This window comes from Nothoprocta perdicaria, unplaced genomic scaffold, assembly GCF_003342845.1.
Source record: "Nothoprocta perdicaria isolate Ctin4 unplaced genomic scaffold, notPer1 scaffold_0, whole genome shotgun sequence".
Taxonomy (NCBI): domain Eukaryota; kingdom Metazoa; phylum Chordata; class Aves; order Tinamiformes; family Tinamidae; genus Nothoprocta; species Nothoprocta perdicaria.
This window is the reverse complement of record NW_020454092.1, coordinates 9,853,590-9,874,030: the sequence shown is the minus strand read 5'-3', so window position 1 is coordinate 9,874,030 and position 20,441 is coordinate 9,853,590. Positions and strand designations below refer to the sequence as shown.

Sequence of the window (20,441 nt, the reverse complement as noted above, 5' to 3'; positions counted from 1 at the left end):
TGACAATATACCTTTTCACTGTCAACATGCACAACATCTTTGGCTTCGGGATCCTCTTCCCACAACGGAGCACCTTCTGGATCCTTCAGAAAGGCCACCATGGACTGTAGGGAATGGAAAGAACACTTTTTAAAGCAAACTGAATGAGAACCACAAGACCTTTTATCCCAAATCCCTCCTGTCACGGGAACAATAGCCATGACTTTTCAATTAGCATCTTTGCTATTCTCCTCTTATAGTTCTGCTAGACTGGAGATGAACACAGACTTTCAATTGCTGAACAAAATGATAGGATATATGAAAAAAATAAAAGGGCAGACCTTCTTCACAACTGATATTCCACCCCACCAGTGCCTATTTCCACTCTAAAATCGTGGAGAGCAATGAAGAGGTAGACCAGCACCCAGACAGCAACTTCAATGCTCCTTCAGACTACAAGAAGGCTCTTTCAGTGGTACCAAAGCAGTAAAATGTCCACAACTACTCCCTGGCTTAGCAGGAAGTATTTCTTTCTATGCAGAGGTCAGGTTCCCAGGCCCTTCACTGCTCCCAAGTAACCTTTGAATCCAGCAGGACTCCTTGGAGGGCACACTGCTTTTGCTCACTGCGAGTGACAATGAAATTCAGACTTGCAGATCAAACTGCCTATTTGGTCAAAAGAAGAATAATCCATAAACAGTTCCCCCTCTGACCCTTTTACCTAGAAAATGCCCTCAGTGGATTTTACATAGCAGCGTAACAAGAAAAACTGACAACAGAAGTGGGCGTTATAAAACCCTATGTTTCTGCAGCTCCCCTATTCCACAAGCACAGTACAGGCATATGCATAACTGCTCTAACCAACTGACACAAAACCCACCACCTCTACTTGGCACATCACAGATATTCTCTTTATCATAAAGAAATACTTGAGTGATTCTGATTTCAGACTGAGCCTGAGGGAAATTCCAGTTCTCTGAAGTCAATGAAACTCTTTAGGTTCCAGTGAGCAGCATTTCCTCCCATTTCCAGCTGCACGTGGGAGCTGCAGGCTCACTCACTGTATCCTGTACTCTAAGGAGCAAGAAACTTAGATTGCTATTTTCATTCACCGCTAAGTCTGGTCCCATTCTGCCCAGTTTGATAAAGGATAGTTGTGTTTGCACTGACACACGCACACACAGAGCACCCATCTTCAAGGCCACGTTTGCACAGCCCTTCTCAGGGCAGGTTAGCAGCACACCTGGTGACACCCAGCACCCCAACAGTCCCACAGGGGCTGTTCTACACCCCTTGGTCAGGCTGCTCTGGTACAACATCCCAACAGCTTCTCAGCAGAGCTCATTTTCCTGCATCTCAGGTGGTTCTGCAAGACTTGGGAGGATTCAGAGCTTATGGCAGGATTCATTTACTGCATTAATGTTTCTGTCTACCCACTCAGCTAATACTGAAGAGATTCGTCTTATCACAAGAGGCAACATATATTAGTCACTAGACAGCAAGCAAAGCACTTAATATATCCAGAGAGAAGAGAGTTAAATGTCTCCAGTGAGGAGACCCAAGGGATGAGTTTGGTTGTGTTGGGACTGCAGACACTTCAAAGAGTAGAAATTTATTTTAATATGGCATTAGCAAAGAAAGGAGCTCACCAGAAAAAAAAAAAATCAAGTTATAGCTGTAAAAAGCACTAGAACTACAAGCATAGCATCCCAACCAATGCTGTAAGGAGACTTAGTAATATCCAGTGAAAGAAGAGGAGAGGAGGACAAAACACAGGAGATGGTTCTGCTCATTCTCAGTTTGCACAGACCTCAACTACACATGGCAGGGAGACGGAGAGAGGGGGTCGACATTTTAATGGCTAATGAGTGTGATTGACTCTGCTAGTTTCAGGAATTCCTGTGTGCCAAGTTCAGTCATGTAGAAACAGATGTGGTTAGAGGATGGGGGATTAAAGAGATTTAATTCATCCTGCCTCTTCCTCTCAGCCAAGAGAAAAGAAAATAGCTGTGTAATGTCTTTTGGCAAGAATAGGCAGTATATTGCCTTGCACTCAATACTGTGCTCTGTGAAGAGCTAGCATTTCATCTGCACCTTTAAATTGGGGAAAAAAGGGGAAGAAAAAAAAACCCACAAAATATAACATTTGTAATCACAGAAAATCAACAGTCCCCAGGGTGCAGGGGCAGAGTTCAGGGCAAGGTCCAGGCCATGGCAAGCAACCCCACACTGAGGAATCAGCTACGCGTCTGTTGGAGCACAGTGTGACTAGGACCTGCTTTGACCCTATGGGACCCACAAGCCATGCTGGGCTCCAACCCTCTGCTTGAGCCCACGCAACTGCTTTGAGTCTCATACCCCAATTCAGCAGCCCCCAGGGATGTGCCTGTGCACAGTCCACCCCACAGAAATCGAGCAAGTTTTACCAGTAAAGTAGCTGGGTATCCTATATGACCTGGAAGAGGGGAAAAATCCATCCCTGTACTTCTCAGCACAGCAAAACAGAATGCAGCAGGGATGCTAATAACACACTTCTCTTGATTTCACTCACACACACCCTGCTTAGTTTTAATGAGTAACCTACAAGAACAAATTTGAAAAGGATTCAGAGTTCAGAGTAGGACTAATTTATTGGGTTAGTCTATTCTCTTTGTTAGTACTAAGCAGATTTATATTTTAATGAGTTTTCTCCATTTTAGGAGAGAAATATTTCCCTGGACTCTACCCTCCAGGAAAGGCTTCAACTTGTAATGAAGACAACGTGGATATCAGTCTTGTGGAAGTAAGGAAGATGGGGAAGCAATGAAGCTACAACAGCCTAAGAACAGACATACCTGCAAAGACCTGATCTAAACTTAGGTGTCCAACAGCAGCTGGCTGCAGATACCCGAGGAAAAACTGCACACGGATCACTAATATACAGAGTATACTGATAAATGTTCTCAATTTCTGGCAATCCATAGGTGAGTTTATGGACTCTGTGTCAGTTGTTCTATTTGGATCACCAGGGTTGCTAATGGACCTGTTCCTTAGATTATCTAATTCCAGTTTTAATACTGCAGAGCTAAAAATCTGAAGGTAAGTAGTGGTGAGTTCCACAAAGAAATTCAATCATGTAAAAAAACTACAACTGTGTCAAATAAGCTACCCCAAAATGTTCCTGTGCCCCCAATTTATGAGAAAAAAAACACATCATCATTCCCATTTTGACACTACTCACTAGTGCACAAGTACCTATCATAATTCTTTTCAGTTGTCCTTTTTCCAATTCCAGGAATCCTCATACAAATATCAAACCATCCATATGTCCAGTCATCCTTCCCACCCTTCTGAAATGCTCTTCTGCCTTTAGAATAGATGGGACAACCAGAATCACATACAAGGTACAAGATGAAGAACCCAACAGATTCAGGTATTTTCTATTCATCTGCCTTTTTAACTATGTCTAAGCACAGGGCCAAGGCTGCAGAGCAACCACTGTGTTGACAGGCAACTCCAAACCCACAACAGGGCACTGCTACGCCAGCACATGCAGGTTCTGTTCCTTCCTCATGCCATGTTCATTACCCTGCACTCATATTAAACTGCTCAGTGTCATCAAACTTCCCAGCTTTTTACAAAAGTTTGTCTTAAAAAAAAAAAAAATTACCTAATCATGGTAATTTTGCATCAAATTCTGCCATCTTGCTGTCCACCTCCTTTCTCAGATACCCTGAGCAGCTCAGATGCCAACAAAAGTGTCCGCAGCAGGAGGTTCTGACTAATAAATTCCCTCTGAATTGAACCCTGAACCAGTCCTTATTCCTCATCTTTTTAACAGTTAACCCACAAGAGGATCCCTGCTAATTACATAAGGATTTAGTTTAAGAAATGAAAAGCTCTCCTCAAAATCCAAGTACACTATCAGCAGGATCAGTCAAATTATGCAATTGCTGACTACTTCAGAAGAACTCTTCTAAAAGCTCCAAAGCACTGCCTCCTCAGAGCCCGTTGCATTATCCTCCCATACATCCTACGAGTTAATACATCTACCAGATACCACCTTAGATCCAAGTTTTCTTGCCACTGGCTTGCTGAATACTGTGAAACAAATCCTTTCATCTCTCTGCTCCTCAGTCTGCCCACCTGTCCACAGAAGGGGTTTGATGCTCCCTGCATCTCTGTTGTTCTGCTGCTCACTATATGGGATGTACTGGGACGTTCTTGGCAAACATAGCTGAAGGCAAGAGCGAAACATCACTGCCAGTGTCCCAGACAAAGGGAGGACATAGCACAGAGGGAGAAATCAAGATAATATTCAGATAGCTGTGAGCAGCAGAACAAGTTAGAAATCAAAGGGGTGCGGTGACCAGGGTCAAATTTAGACACACTGCCCAATCTGTAAATTCCTAGTGGCTGGTTTCACAGGGGATGGTTAAATTGTGAAGGAATTGGGTTTTTGGAGTGTGTACGCATGCAGAGGCAGGGAAGGAGCTTCCAAAACCCTCTTCCACCTGCACCACAGTCCTGCCTCCCTGACCACAGGCTCAGCCTAGGCTGCGTCGGCCTCCTCAGCAGGCAGCAAACACACATGAGGACACGAGGGAAGGGGAAAATGCACATTACAAACTAGCAGCTAAAAGAGCAAGTGACACTGTTCCTGTTTTGCTACAAGTGCACCTTGGCCAAGCACTCCTTGGGGCTCTGCAGGTGCCATCCCGTTGATCTTATCTGTCATGAAGAATCACAGCACTAATTCCTGGTTGCAATGCTCTATAGAGGGCAGAGAGGAGATTTCAAGGAGATGAGTTTAAGCCCCAAATTTAAGCAACTAATAAGTCTCCGTTGCTCTGTCACCCACCAAGAGGAAAAGAAGTTTAAGTGCATCTCCTATGAACTACACAAGAAGCCTCAGAAATTTGCTGACTAGGCTGGGTATCCTGCATTGCCCTTCTTTATCTCAGAGGAGATTTGTACTGCAGGAGATAGAAGAGATACAGCCTCCTCTGTGCCCCCTGACGCCTGCACACCGTATAATTCTGCCAAATTCAGGCTGAACAGCTGACACAGCCACCGTGCCCTTCTGAAGAGGGTTTCCCTGGACACATCCATCCCACAACAACTCCAGGTACAGAGCACATGCTTAGGAGCAGCCACTCAGACTCAGATGCATGCAGCACCTCACACATGTGCAGCACCTTCATCCCAGCCTAAACCCTAGAGCAAACCAAAAAAGGGAAGTAGAAGTAACTGCACCAGCCTTGATTGACTTTATGAAGCTTCTACAACACTGACAATGGCGCAAAGGCCGAGTTTGCTTGAGAGGGAGAAGCAAGAGAAATGAAAACTCTGCATCAGAGACGAGCAGAAACATTTCCTGCAAGCCAGGGCTGCAGGTTCCTGCAAGGAGAATCACAGGACTCCACCAGGGCCTCGTATGGGAAGGCAATGTACTTCTCTGTCTGCTTACTGTGCTTTCAGTTTATCATTTCAGTAGCCAGTAAAATCCAAGCATTCAAGTTTCACATATTCTTCCTTCCCTTGCTTTTGCAGAAAAGCTTGTCGCTTGCAGTTGCTTTGTGCCGAAGCTCGAAGGAGACCTCCAAGCTTTTTCTCTCTGCTGTACCCAGAGCATAGCCATAGGAATCTACTCTCTATAATCAGATCCAAGATAAGGCCACTCAGCTCCTAAAATATTAAAGGGTATAAACACAAGTCTTATAAAGCCCAGAGAGCTCCTTAGCAAAACGCACTCCAGCTAATACTTTTAGTTATGCTGCCATCCTGTAATCAGAACAAACAAACAAAATCCTATTTGCTACAAAGCTGCAAGTCAGCTCACAGACCACATTAGTTTAACACAGGGTCAGTGTTGTTAATAATACTTAAAATCCCAGCTTTTCTGAGTCTGCGGTTGACAGATGATCTTTAGGTCATTCTGACAGCTACCTATCACTATTAGCCCCCTCCTCTTCTGTCTTTAACATGAAGCACAGAAAATACGGTATCATCCGTATTTAATTCACAAATATCTCCCCCATATCTAGCAAAGAACAAAAAAAAATCAAATATTTAAATTTACCTTCAATGTGACAGCTCTGTTATATTCAGTATGAAATGCACCGTCCCTGTTGAATAAGGAGTGGGGAATAGTGTTAACTTGAATAGCATTGCTAGGAATCATGCAGCTGTTCTCCCAGGTATCTCACTAACCAGGACAAAATTATCCAGCCAAAGCCACAGAACTAAGCAAAGTCAAGAAAAAGGAGTGAGGAAAAACTAAGGGTGAAATAAAATCAAGTAGAAAGTGAGCAAGTCTCTAGTAAAATTTTTACTCTGAAGCTTTAACAGGATCATGCCCTTAGCAGAGGTTCTTTGGCGATGCAGCTACTTGGTGTCTCCTACATCTGCAGTAACCCCTGTTATGTCCAGCGAGAAAAACTCTCTCATTTCACTTGGAGCAAGACAAGTACTTTGCAAAAAGGACAGGAGGCAACACAAATTGGAAGCAACCTGCCCAAGGCACAAGCCAGTGGGCAAGTGCCAGACAAAGCAGAAACACTCAAGCCCATGGGTTCTAGCCCATTAGACACCTCTCCCAGGCTCAGCTCGTGCTTTCAGTGCACTCTATTCAACAGCAACATAAGTTTATCTCAACTTCTATGTAACACATGCTTAAAAACTGAAGAAACAGCAAACAATTTCAAATGTCAAAGGGAGAAAATAAAGAAAGAAAGAAGTTTTCATGGAGCTGCAAGGAGAGTGAATAGTCCTAACAGGGGCATCAACAATTTAGCAGCTACAAATCCCAGCCCAGCACTCACTTATAATGGAGTAATTCCACTCCTTTCTCCTTTGAATTAGGATCTACTTTCATCTTCTTGCATAATTTTCGGCTTTCAGTATCACTGCAAAAAACACATATTGGAAGAAAAGTGGTTACAAAAAAAAAGAAAAAAAATCAAAGCATTCAGTAGTGAAAACTTATTACTTTGCTTCTTTACTAGCAATTGGTTGCAACTAATAGTAGTTTAGAAGCTCTCTCGCTAAGTTTGTGGGACCAGCATTATAGAAATCTGCAATAGTCAATTTAAACTCACATTTTATTTGGTCAGGACAAGGTGATTATGTTAAAACAAATCCATGGCCAGGTTCCAAAACCAGAACCTATCCTGTAGAAAAGGAGTCCTCGAACCAGCATGTCTGACTACTTAGGCAGACCTGGCATCTATGAGATGAACAGAAAATTCAGAATTCAAGTTTTCAAGAATGTTATCATTACAGGAGGGTCAAAGAGCAGTGCTTGTGAAAGGACACAAAGAAGAGGAGCCGTCAGCTTTTGTGTCTCGCAGAAAAGAACTTTGCAACTAAAAGAAGCATCTTGTGATCTCTCCAGGGCAAGAGCTTTCAGATGCAGAGCAGCTGGCTTTAAAGAGGTGCCACAAAATAAAAAAACTATTCAAGCTTTGGCCAGGCCAGCCCTCCCATTTGCTCTAGGTATAAAGGAGGCATTTCCTGGCCACATCTGACAAGTGGAGGAGCGATCCATCAGCCACAGCTCCTGGAAAAGCAGGCAAGCAGAAGCAGGGAGTAGACCCTGTGGAGGGATTTGTAAATTGGAGCAAACAGCTTCCAGCACAATCCAGATTAAGCTAAGGAAAAGATAAGAGAAGGGCCGTGAGAGGCTTAGGTGGGGGGCAGGATGAGCCTAGGAGACCTAACTGCTGTCCTAAATGAGGGAGAAGTGCAGCTATATGGGTCCTTCAAACCGGTACAAATACGAAGGAAATCAAAGACCAAAATGAGAAAAGAGTGAAACTACTAAATAAATAAAACGGAAGATTCATATTGGCAAGTCTATTCCTTGCACTGCTAAACAGCAAGATTAAAAAGCTCGGAAACTTGTTTCCAGCAGAGGACAGCCTGTGCCTTCCGCATAGATCAATCAATTTAGAAAATGAAAACACTGAAAACTATCAAGTTTAAACTGATCAGAGACGCTTTAGGAAGCCGAGATGCAAGAGTTGCAAGGACCCCACCAAATAACACGTGGGCAGCTAATTCTCCCCATGTTCTCCAGGGGCCTTTCTGCAGCGTGAGGAACAGCACACAGCACATGTGCGGCACGCTGCAGAGGAGAGAGCCCTCGTGGGGACATTTCCCAAGTACTCGCTGTAGATGGAAGTGAAGAGGGGGCCTAGGGCCCCATACATGAGATCAGAATGGTTCACTGAAGACTAAACTTAGCATTTCAGGGAGCTAACAGACCATGCAACTGCTTCACCAACAAGGAGCATCCACGAGTTCAATAGCACTGAAGTACCAAGGAGCCTTACTCAGTGTGTTCTGCACTGCCAGAGTGCAACCAAGGCCTGTTGTCTTGATCTATAAATGCATTTCCTTGGCTTCCCCAAGAGGCTGGAGTGCAAACAAGGATCCTGTCGTCTCCTGCATCTTTCTTTTCTCCATACTGCAGTGGAAGAGGAAGCTAAAATATGTCAGGTCCCCACTGAACAGCTGACACATTCACCTTGCCACCAAACTACGTAGGAAAAAAACAGCTTGGATTTAGATGCAAAATAGCCTGGATTTAGACACAAAATAGCCTGGATTTAGACTTCCACCCAGAAGCTGGTTTGCAGCAGACAGTTTGTGGTGAGAGCCTTCAATACCAAACCCAGCTGCCAGCACCTCACCTAGAAAAACATTAGTAGGTGGCCCAAGGGAAGAAGAACAGCAGCAATACCTCTGTGACAGGCCTGGCCTCGGGATGTGAAGAGTTCTTGTTCTTGGGCCTTTCTTCTGGGACCAGTAATTGGAGGACTGAAACCTATGGCAGGACGAGTCTGTTGCCACTTCTGACACCAAATCGCTGCAACCTCAAATTCTGGGGGTGGAGGGAGAAAGGGATTTCTCCCTTATTTGTCACTTTACGACCCTGAGACTTACACATCTTAGGAAAGTTTTACAAGGGTTATAACTGAAAAAGACTACAAAAAATTAGTACTCAAATGAGATGTGCATGCAAGCAAGCTGCTAGCAGCTCTTACCATTCCCATTCCTACCATCCCCTTTCCTGCTCGCATCTGTTTCTGTTAAAAAAGAAAGATCAGAACAGCTGTTTCATGAAAGAAACAGCCTCTAAGCCCTGCCTGCTTTCAAGGCTGCTCCATTTGCAGAGATCTGTGCAGCCGCCTGGGTGCACATCCATTACCACAGGTAAGGAAAGCAGCAGTCGGTGCCAGGAAGCCTCTTACTATTTACTGGGCACATTCTCTGCCCCAGTGCATGGGGAATTCAGTCTGTTATGCGCTGATGCAAGGAATGGGAAAGCAGCAAATCCCCAGAATAGGGAACATCTAAATATGCATCAGTAAATTTTTCATGCATCAGTGTGGATTTTTGCACATGCCAACTCAGATGCTCTGCTAATGTGTTCTTTGTTTTTGTATTTCTTTTTCTGAAATAGCAGAAAAGAGATGTACAGAAACAGCAACGATGGACCTCTTCTGCTTTCGTGCACAGGCAGATAAAATAACAGTAACCTGCAAAGAGCAACCTGCTCTGATACTACTTGGTAATGCCTCTCATCCTCAGCAAGAGTAAACATCAACACGGATGCAATCGCTGTGCTGAGATTCACCTCCTTTGAATCCCAGCCAACAGCCTCTCTCTGAAGAGCAGTCTTCTCACAGGGGAGAGGATAATTAGGATTCCAGCTCTCACAATTTAATTATATCATTTGAAGTAGCAGAGTAAGAGTTTGCCATAAAGACAGTGCAAGTGCGGAGGGGGTGAAGACACCTGCAAACCCTGCACTTTAGCACCCAGGCCCAGGCCTTAGGGCAAGTATTGGGCTCAGGAAACGCTGCCTGGAGGGATGAGGTCAGTGATGGTGTCCCCAGGAACAGGGCTTGGCTCCCTCCTGCCGTTTCCATCCACAGCAATTCAAATGCCAGCAGATCCCTCCTTCACTAGCGCTGAAGAGCCCCGGCTCTACCTCCTGGGAGTCCTACAAACAAGCCACAGATGCATGGAAAATCACCCAAAATACCAGCCAAAGAGGGCACAGACTGCAGACGACTTTACCCCCAGCACCCACGCCCCAGTCTGCTGCACTGGAACAAGTCCCCAGCCGCAGGGTGCTGCGAGAGAGCTGGCAGGAGCCGCTGCCGCGCTGCTCCCTGGAGCGCCCTGCCAGCGGGAACGGGATGAGGAGCCGCTGCCGAGGCCGCCATCTGGCACCGGGGCCGGCGAGAGGCTCGCGAGCACATCTGACCTCCTCCGGCCCGCAGCAGCGGAGCCAGGATCCGAGAGAAGGAGCCACGGGCGCTCCCTGGGGTGCCACGGGATCCTCCAGCTGGGAGCTAGCGGCTGGACCGGCCGGACATCCCGATGGATGGCTGCCCACGCTGGCGGGAAAGGCGGCTGCAGCAGCTAAAGCTGCATAAGAGGCAGAGAGCAATAAGGTCCAGGAGTCTGGCTGCAGCAAGTCCACGTGGGTTTTGAAAACAAAACAGTCTTTGCTGGATCCTGAATAAAAGACACTGCCTGGAGGTGCCAGTGCAAAACAGCCTCCTCAGAGCCAAGCTGAAGACTGCCCTGGCACAAGCTGGCAGAGCAGGACGAGTCCAGGCATCTGTGGCACCCTCCCTTCTCCCAGGCACAGGCAAGAGCTCCTGCAACCCCCCTGAATATCTGCTGCATCTTGTAACACCCACTATGAACTTCTCACCAGGAAGGGAGAACAGCCCTATGACCATAGTGGCCCCTGGGGAGGGGGATCTGACTGTCAAATCTGCTCTCAGGAAATAGCAAAAATGCCATCAGAAAAGGTTCACGTCTTAAGCTGACAACGCTACAGTGCTGCACACGTGTGCCACGTGGCTGCATCTCTAAGGACGGTGCTGCCATCAGCCAACACTTGCAACACAGACCAGGCCTCGCTTCTCCATCCAGCCGCCCAGTGCTGCCAGGCCCAGGTGAAACGACTCAGGAAAACGCTATGACAGCAGAGATTTAACTAATGAGGTCAGCAAAGCCGCCTGCATGAGCACTGCCTTGCTTCCCTACCAGCGTATCACACAACTGCACACGAGCCACAGATCTCCATCTGTAAACAGACTTTACCTCTTCTATCCGTACATGTCTCGACTGGAACGGGGATTAACAATTCACAGAAACTGGGCTCACTTGCATTAGTTACACCTGCAGACTCCACTCGGCTGAGGCTCTGCTTTATCAGGCTGCACAGAACCAGCACTGCCAGTGTCCTCAGCATCCAGGAGCAAAGGGGGAACAGGGAAGCAGGAGAAAGGGGCTCAGAGCAGCGTAACGCAGCACAAAGCACCAGGGTGCACACAAAACAGCACTGCCTTCCCAAGCTGGGAAGAGCTTTCAATACCAGAAGAAAGATATCAGTCAAGAGTGTCAAGTTATCAGCGCGCTCTCCCTCTTGCCTCTGTGGTTTAATTGCTTTTAATCTCTTACCTTACGGTGAAAAACATCACACAGATGTTGCAGAGTAACTCCAGTTATAACTCCAGGGAGCCTCAACTGTGCTTTGGACGAGCCTGCAGAACTGAGTGATCAAACAGGGTTTCGTAGCCCCCAGCGCAGCCTTTGCGTTGCCCTCTGGCTCTCTGCCAGAGAAGACCCTCTCCAGGCAGCAGCCCGGTGCACGGCCGGAGAAAGCAGAGCTGAGATGCTGCCAGATGACTAATTGAGCTCGTGACCCGAAACAGCAGCGATCGAGAGGAGTGTCAATGCCAGAAATTTCCTCAAGCCACATAAAAACACACATTTGCGCTAGAGAAATCTCATCTGAAAGAGGAAGTCATTAGCAGTCGGTCATAGGCAGATTTGCTCCCGCAAGGTTTGGAAATCAAAAATGCAGCTCATTACTTGTTCCCTTTAGGACGATATGGGATTCTGACCACACTCCTCCTGCTCATCAATCCCACTCCTACAACGACTGCATGATCCATTTACATTACAGCACTCGTGAACTTTGCTGAGCAAAAGAAAACAAACCAACCGCTGCAGAACCGTCCTTCCCTCGGCATCGCTTCCGTGTCATCCTTTCTGCTCCCTCCTAGCCTGCGGTGGCAGCTGCTCCAACTACTGCTGCTTACAGCAGGGCACATTTATAAAGCTCCTCACAATCTGTAAAGAAAACCCAGACCTTTTGGTATTGCTCTCTCTTGAAAGAGCTGAAATTAGAGTAAAAACAAAACAACAAAAATCCCCTTGCAAACTGTCAGGCTACTTGCAAGAGCCGTTGTCCAAAGAGCTGCTGGATGGTAATGGCTACATCCTCTCACAGAAAGCACCAGCAGCTCTCAGCACAGACAGGCACTTAGATGCATGAGTGGGACTTACAAACCTGCAGGCAGAACCCAAGAGAGACGGGCATGGAAGTAATAACTAACACAGGGAGCTTAAAACGCACAATTTGTCTTAAAAAAGAAAAAAAAAAAAGCCACCATCCTAGGTTGCTCCTGGAGATTAACTTGTAAGAGCAGTAACAAGAGGTTTCCATAGTGAAAAACTAATGAGCCCCTAAAGGAATGCATTAAAAGCTGGAATCTGTTAGGGAATGGAGGAAACAGGGAAACACGACAAAAAAAATGGAAAACTCATTGCTGGAAAGAATCAAGAATTAGGATTAGCAGATTGACAGGGCAGGCTCAACTGGATTTAAAGCTTGATTTCCCCCCTCTAAAAAAAACCTCAGCAAAAAGGCCCTCGGTGACCCCCACGGCTATCAGCTTTCTGCTGCAAACACTCCCCTGAAACGTGCCAGGACTGCAAACGGCACAATCCAGACGCTGTAGAAACCCAGCACCACCGCTCATCCAATGCAAACGATTAGACAGCCCAAGAACGTACAGGAATGAGATCAAAAAATATATTTTCCAAAAGCTCTGGAGATTAGACCTCCTAAAAGGAAAAGTGAGCAAAAAAGCCCAAGATTAGAAGGTAACACAGGTTTGATGGGACAAAAACAATTAAGAAAGGGAAGAATATTCTACAGCATAAGATCCAGCCTCACAGAAAGCCTGGATGTTATAAGGAAAGGTATTTGCCATCGAGTTATAAATTAGTTAGGTGCACTCAGCAACCTCAGAACACAGCAAAGGCACTTGGAGGAGCTGCAAAGGCTCTGCAGGAACTTCTGGAAAAGCAGAATGCTTGAAGTGGCTTCTTCATAAACATGAAGTCTTCCTCATTAGACACAACCCAGGTCTCATCCAAGCCGCGTAATCAGGGCCAAGGAGGATATGGTGACACGGTCCTGATGGGGACACTGAGGCCTCTCACCATACCCCCTAATTCCCACTGAACTAAACTCCCTGTGAAGATGATCCACATGCACATGAACACCGTAGGATACTGTGCTTGGTCATGTCTTATTTCCAGCTGTATTATGGGTCTAGAAAGTAGACTAGAAGATGTTTATTTTTAAATGAAGTATTAACAGCAAGAAAACAGAGGGACTTTTGATTAAAGCTTAGTTGATCTACTACTTGCTTTAGCTTGAAAAGTAGCAATGTTAAAAACTCACCGTTAATTAGTAATTCTAGGCAAAAGAGTCACGGAATACCTACGTCTGTCTGAAACTATGACGTGAACCCCATCTTGTACATGTAAGCAATAGAGACTTTTAAATACTCTGTATTTCTAAATTAGTGCTACAAACCCAACTCCCAATAGATTTACGTTAAGCACTAAGAGCTTGCTTAAAGAAGGAAATCATTTCAGAATGAAGCAGCACTTCCTGCATAGTCACTCTTCCCATGAAATGGAGAGCTTTAATGTGAATTAGCACTAATTGCAGAAACAGGTGACAAAAGAGACAGGAGGAGGAAGGGATGGAAAACCTGGCCTCCGAGGCACAGCTTGCTCATATAAACTGCAGCAACATGAGGATCAGGATCACGTTACCAGTAAATTTACACTTGCAAAGTGCCCTTCGTGCAGACATCCCCTGCTCCGGAGCGGCCGCTGCCCGTCACCTGCGCAGAGGCTGCTGCAAAGGACACAAATCCGGACACTCAGATCCACTTGGATTTAAGGGTGATGTGGATCGATGTCCCTTGATGTGAGGAGCACTTCTTACTTCTCCCTCCCCTTTTTTCCCCCCTTTCTCTCTCCATTAAATCTGGTCATCTTTATTTGCAATTTCAAAGCTTTTTCATCAGCTTTAAAATTCAGCTATATGGAAGAAAGATGAGTAGACTTATTTTCTTAAAGAAATCCTACTTCTCACTGGCTTTTTAAGAGTGAAGGTAGAAACTAAAGAGGAAAATGACACTTAATGCCATCTGTACCAGTAGCCTTATTTCTGAAAAATCCCTCTCTCCTATTCCAAGGCATTAACCAAATTCACTTCTCATTGTGTGTGGGTAAAGCCCTTCTACACCCAAAGCATTAGAAACCTGGGCAGCAAGATTTCATCTAAAAGGCAGATAAACATGCAAACTGGGGGAAATCCCAGAAAAGGAGACTTAGGAGGTTTAACTCTCCTAAGCCAGCAGCTGAGGTTTAGCTATGCAGTCTTGAAGGGGCTGTTTTACCAGCCAAATTATGATTTGGGTGGAGGGGCGACACTGAAGAAGACATCTCACCTTTACTTAAGTGTCACAGGACTGTAAGAAATCCTAACAATTATTAGACCTCAGGAAGGGAACAAAAAAGGATCTGGACACAAAAAGGATGGGGACACACAGGACATGAAAACAAGAAAAATAGGATTAAAACCAACCAAAAATTAGTCAGAGATTTTAGCCAGATGGCATTTCCTCTTCCTAGCAGTCTGACGTGCTAAAGCCAAGCACATGTGCTGCGACAGCAGATGGGAATCACAGAGCTTCGTCCATCGTAGGGACCTACATTAAAGGAAACTATGAAAATCAGAGGGAATAGCTACCCACAGCCAAGGAAATGTGGGCTTTTACATAAAGACCAGTTTCTACAACAAGGCAGAAGTTATGGCTAAAATCAGATTCACTAAAACAGGGTTACAATTAACAGCCTGAATTTGAGATTATACAAAACATCCTAACAACTAATCTTTGCAGACATCTTCAGCTTTCAATTCCTCGTTTCACTCCGTAAATTGTGAAAGAAAAGCACTTCCATTTTCAAAAGTTCTCTCAGATTGCTACTAAAAATAATTCAATAAATAATCCAATCCTTTGCTTGCTTAAATGCCTATCCCAATGGCAAATGAATGCACTAAATGAATAATACTTATTTGTGCTGCTGTAGCATTTTTCCTTTCAAAATTCTCCAAACTCTTTACAAACATTGACTAATGAATCAGGCAATATTTACCCAGTTGCCTGGAAAGCAAAGATAGACTTTTTTTCAACAGCAAAAATAACAACCGTTAATCAATGGCAGAGGCAGCAGCAGAAACTGGGTCTGCTCGGCTCTCATTAGCGGCGTCTCTCCTAGCACAGGTCCCAGTGCACTTGCTTGCCGGAAGCCTGACCTGCCTTTTTGGAGCATCCGGAGCATTTACAGAGCTGCAACATTGTGCTCAAGCAGTGCTATAAGTCAGCACCACATACTACAGGGGGCAAATAAATTTTAAAAAAGAGAAAACTCTGTTTAAATCGACACCATAAAAAGAAACTGCACAGAAGACCAGACCTTAGCAAACATTATTAATTCAGTATTCTATCATCTCTCTCACTACTGTTCAGTTAAACGTCTCAGCAAGGATTTCCTAATGAGAAGGCTAAAACAAATTATTTTTGTCACATCATTTGTGGCTCCACAGCGCCACATTTCACCACGTGCAGACCCACGTGTGCTGCCCCAGTAGGCACTGAGGTACCTACTTTCACACTGGAAACCATTTCAATGCTGATCTTCAGCAGGAGTCACCTTCCATCTGCCTCCATGACCTGGATCGCATCCTGGTGGAACAAGGATGTCCTTGCAACACCGCATGTGGAGACATTCCAAGCACATCATGTTCTGCAAGGTCCTGAAGCACAAATACGCCCAATTGCAAGGAAAGGGCAGGGACCTGGCACTTCCCAGCCCCAGCACTCACAGCTGAGCCCAGGCACTCCATGCGAGCAGCAACCTCTTCTCTCCCACTGTTTCATGAGAAACCACCTATTTCCTCAGAGCCTGCTGGAAGATCAAGCATGCTCCCTGGTCTCTCTCAGGCCACTCACCCTGGAATTGAAAGCTCTAGTTTGACCTCCAGCTCGGAGCACAGACCCAACAAAAACCGGGGAAAGGCAACATGGTTTCCATGTAAGTTGGCAATCGAGGCAGCCGCCTTCCAGCCCCAAACCCGCTCGCTGCCCCGTGCCGCGCGGAACGCCCAACACGCCGACACGGCTCAGCAATTAATAACGCTCCCCATCAGCGGAACAATGTGCTCTTCATTTCTCCTGAAAGTTAGGAAAAAAGGGAATTAAAAAAGGAACAAAAAGCCCAGCCATTAAAGAAAAGAGAAAGACTGCTGTCATCGCCACAGGGAAGCAGAGACACAAGCCGCAGCTCCGCATGGACGCCAACCTTGCCAACGCTCGGAGCTGAAGGCAAAGCAGCCCGCTCCAGCAGGGTGTGAAGAGCAAAGCCAAAATTCCCTGCTACATATTGCTGCCAAACAAGCCATTTCTTGTCAATATTTGTAAAACAAATTGAGCCTGTGCTGTAAATATCCCTGCATCTGTGTGCTGTTTGTTAAGGCACGAAGACTTGCAAATAGGCTTCACTTGCACGAGCAGAACAGCTCGAGCAGCTCAGGACTCAGAGCAGCCACAAACAGCCCCTGGTGACCAGTGACAGACGGCGCCGCTGCTGCCTCCGTCCTATTGCTAGGATGGCACAGTCACCTGTAGAGAAAATAAGAAAAAAAATCCACTTTTTAAACTTTTGAACCCAAAGGGTTCAAAAATCCTTCTTGGAACTTCCTTCTGCAGGAGGGCTTAGCAGAAGGGAGACCTCTCAAAAATAGCTATTTGTTTAGTTGGACAGAGCATCTATTCTTTTTCTTCAGGTTCTTCCCAAACAAGTGATCTAAGAAGCAGCACTGTTCAACCTTTCCAAAAGCAAGTTACATTTACTGCCATGTTTAGAGGTCATTCAGCAAACAGGTTTTGAAAGTACTGGAATGGGAGCAGATTTGAGGAACCTGCTCTCTATTCCAGGCCTGACACCTCTTACAGAATGACCTTAACCTGGCAGCTCCACTTCTCTGGGAATAACTCACCTTTTGCTGTGGATGGGAAGCTTAACAAAAGGCACTACGGATGACAAGCTTCCTGTGAAATGTATTGAAGTACTTCCTGGAAAAGACTTCAAAACAGATTTCTTGCAAGTAACTATAACACTTCTGTTCTAGTTGCAACACTTGGCAATAAGGAAAATGCAGAAAAGTATTAGAATCTGAGTAACTAAAGCGAAGGAAAATATCCCCTCCCATCCCCACCACTCACAAACTTGGAGACTGATCTGCTGAATTAAGCGCCAAAACTCCCTGGTATTTTAAATAGAAGCAGTACTGGATCTAAATGCTGAATATTCTCTTCCCAAGCCAGAGCTAAATATAGATATCAGAGATGGTTATTTCTTCATTGTATTATAGCAGCATTTTGAAGAGCTAAACAAACAGCCTCAACCATCCTGGGAATTGAAGTGGGTGCACATGCAAGGACTCCACAACACAGAAGGAGCCTAAAAAGAAGGGAAAATAAGAGATAAAAAAGGTCAAGTGACCATTCCAGAGTCAAGGAGACTGACTACAGACACGAGTCAAGATGCTGGCCAAAGATTTCTATTCTTACTTATATTCTACACTTAATGACAACCCCAAATTTGATGCTTTGGTTAGATAAGGAGACTGGATTTCAGGTGTATGACGTATTTCCACATTGTGTTTGTTTCCTCAGGAAAAATGCAATTTATTTGCTGACTTCTCAGTGGGTGGGTACTGGTAGAGGCTTCAGTGACCTCAGAGGAGCAGTCCCACTCTTGGCCAGCTGATGACTTGGAGAACTGTCCCCATCACCTGAGCAGGCCTGAAAGTGTCCCCGCTGTTGGACTAGCCCAGCAGAAGGCAGAAGCACAGGGCTCCACGGGACAGCTCTCTGCCTGGGGGCAGGAGGGAAACAGGACAGGTTAACTAACAACACGAGCACATCCCTTTGGATGTACCAGCAACTTATTCTGGGTCGCCGCTTTCTGACAGATGGAGGTAGTTTTGAGAGGATACATTTAAGAGAGCTACATGCTTTTCAGAGAAGATTCGGATCTGAGACCCATGTTCCACAGCAGGCCATCCTGCAATCGGGTAGGACAGCACATACTTGCTCATTCCTCCCCAAATTTGCAAACACTTTCAGAAACACGTCTTCCTGCCTCCCTACCTTCACAGCAAAAAAACAAATAAGCCACCGTGACAAACCTACCAGCACAGAAGAAGCTCTTTAAAAGAAAGCACATTTTACTGAGAAACACCAGTGCGGGGACACCCAAAACCAATAATCCTATCGGTCAGGTGACATTTGGAGCTAGAGCAGAACCACACTGCCCTCCAGTCAAGGTGCCACATGGGGGATTCCTCCTCTTCCCTGCTTGTGGGAGAGCCAGAACAGTCACAGTCTCTGTGCTATGGGGTCCCCGCGAAAGCAGGTGCTTGTTGGGGTCTCCAGCTTCTGGCACAAGAACACGCTGTCAGAGAAGAAACGGCAGCAGCCATGGGGAAGAAACCATCCTCCACCAATGGCCTGAGGCAGAAGGGTTGGAGACACAAAAGTTTCATAAAGTTACGAAGAAACTGCACAGGGTGATGTGGGTTCATTTCTAGGCAGCAAGTTACATGGCTACCAGAAAAAGTGAAGTCAGCAATAAAATCCAACAGAGGAAAGAGAAAAAAAGGAAGGAAAAAAATAAACAAAAAATCCCCCCCACAAGACCAAAAAACAGCGTGTCACATACCCACAGTCTATCCAGCTGATGGTGCCTCGTCCCTTCACCTCCTGGGCCACACTGGACAGTAACCTGAGTGAGCTATCCGCAGCAGCAGCTGGAAAACCAATAGCAGCACCATTACCCCAAGCAGAACAACACAGCAGTTGCATTACCTTGTTTTGAGGCTCAAGAGGAACATTTTTCTGAAGTTTAAAGAAATCAGTATAAGAAATGAGGGAAACCATCCCTAACCTGGAAACAACATCAGCTAGAACTGAGGTTTTGTGGCTCTTTCCCCTTCTCCTCCCCCTCACCAATAACTGATGGTCCCATCTTCAAGCAGACATCCCGCCCTATATCCCCGTGGCTGCACTGCCCTCTCCCACAAACCACCTTCCATCCATCACTGACATTCCCATGTCAGGGCATTAACTGGTTTGAACCACTGTCTGCTAATGGCAGCACTTCATTTAGGACCTTCCTCTGCTTAAAGGCAAGTCTTTTAGTGTCTCTGCCAGCCTCAGCTCCATCCCTATAATACACACATAACAGGACACTGTTATGCTCATAATATCACTGGGAGATACCCAAACCAACAGCTGTGAGGAATGCTAAACTGTTAGTCAACAGCACCCAGAAAGGGTCCTTCCAATAATATATAAATATCCAGTTAGAGATTTTACTTCTTTACAGGGCCACATCACCTGCACAGACTTTGAAAACCATTTATATTCCAAAATACTATTATATAATGGCGTTAAAAATAAACAGAATAAACAGAGAGGGGAAAAAAAAGAAAAAAGAAGAGGAAAAGGCAGGAGATCTCAGGAGAAAAAGTAGGGATTGCTTCCCAAAATATAATAGAAACTATTTCCCATCTCAATAAACAGAAAATAGAAATTTAAAATCTTCTCCAGATACACTTGAATACCCTTGCTAGTCCACAACTGATAAAAATATATGAAGATAGAAATGGCTATACTGGATTACAGCAAATCCATAAAGTCCAGCAGCTTGTCTCCAATGGGGGAGAAAGTGAATGCTTGTGGTCAGAGTAGAAAAATAACATAGGCATGTAGCGATAGTTCCCCTTAAATAATCTCCAAGTCTCTGCAATTCATACCTCAGTCTCCTGAGCCTGAAATACTATTTTTCAGTCTTCAACAGTCCTCGCTTGGGCCTGATGCCAGCAGCGACTCCAGCCCCCGCACATTAGCTGTCAGGAAACTCTCCCACCCAGCGCTGCTCCCTGCAACGGCCACCTCTTCTCCAACACGGCCATGTAGATGTGTGTGGGAACGTTTCCTATGCAATTACAGCAGAACAGCTTGACAAACATCCTTTAAATAAAGATGCCTAATTAACACAAGTGTTTGGGCCCAGACTCTCTTTAAGACTCGCTAGTTGAGCAACCCTGGCAGGATATCCAACTGGTGGAATGGAAAACATTTCCTGCAAGCGAGGACATCTCCTGGATCAACAAATCTTCTGCATGAGGTAGGAACACTGATCTAGTTGTGCCCTCGTTGAAAAGCAAAGAC

The 20,441-nt window shown here is 45.5% G+C and overlaps 1 protein-coding gene across 1 annotated transcript in view; it reads right to left on the bottom strand.

Annotated features, from left to right (window-relative positions):
* The window catches only part of PDIA5 (protein disulfide isomerase family A member 5), a gene marked incomplete at its 5' end in the record, with an annotated part of 94,581 nt that overhangs the window by 61,450 nt on the left and 12,690 nt on the right, over positions 1 to 20,441 (bottom strand). Inside the window, 4 exons of the mRNA XM_026045726.1 lie at positions 12 to 104; positions 6,041 to 6,086; positions 6,783 to 6,866; positions 18,928 to 19,015. Coding sequence (XP_025901511.1) covers positions 12 to 104; positions 6,041 to 6,086; positions 6,783 to 6,866; positions 18,928 to 19,015 — 311 coding nt within the window. The remainder of the gene's footprint in view (positions 1 to 11; positions 105 to 6,040; positions 6,087 to 6,782; positions 6,867 to 18,927; positions 19,016 to 20,441) is intronic.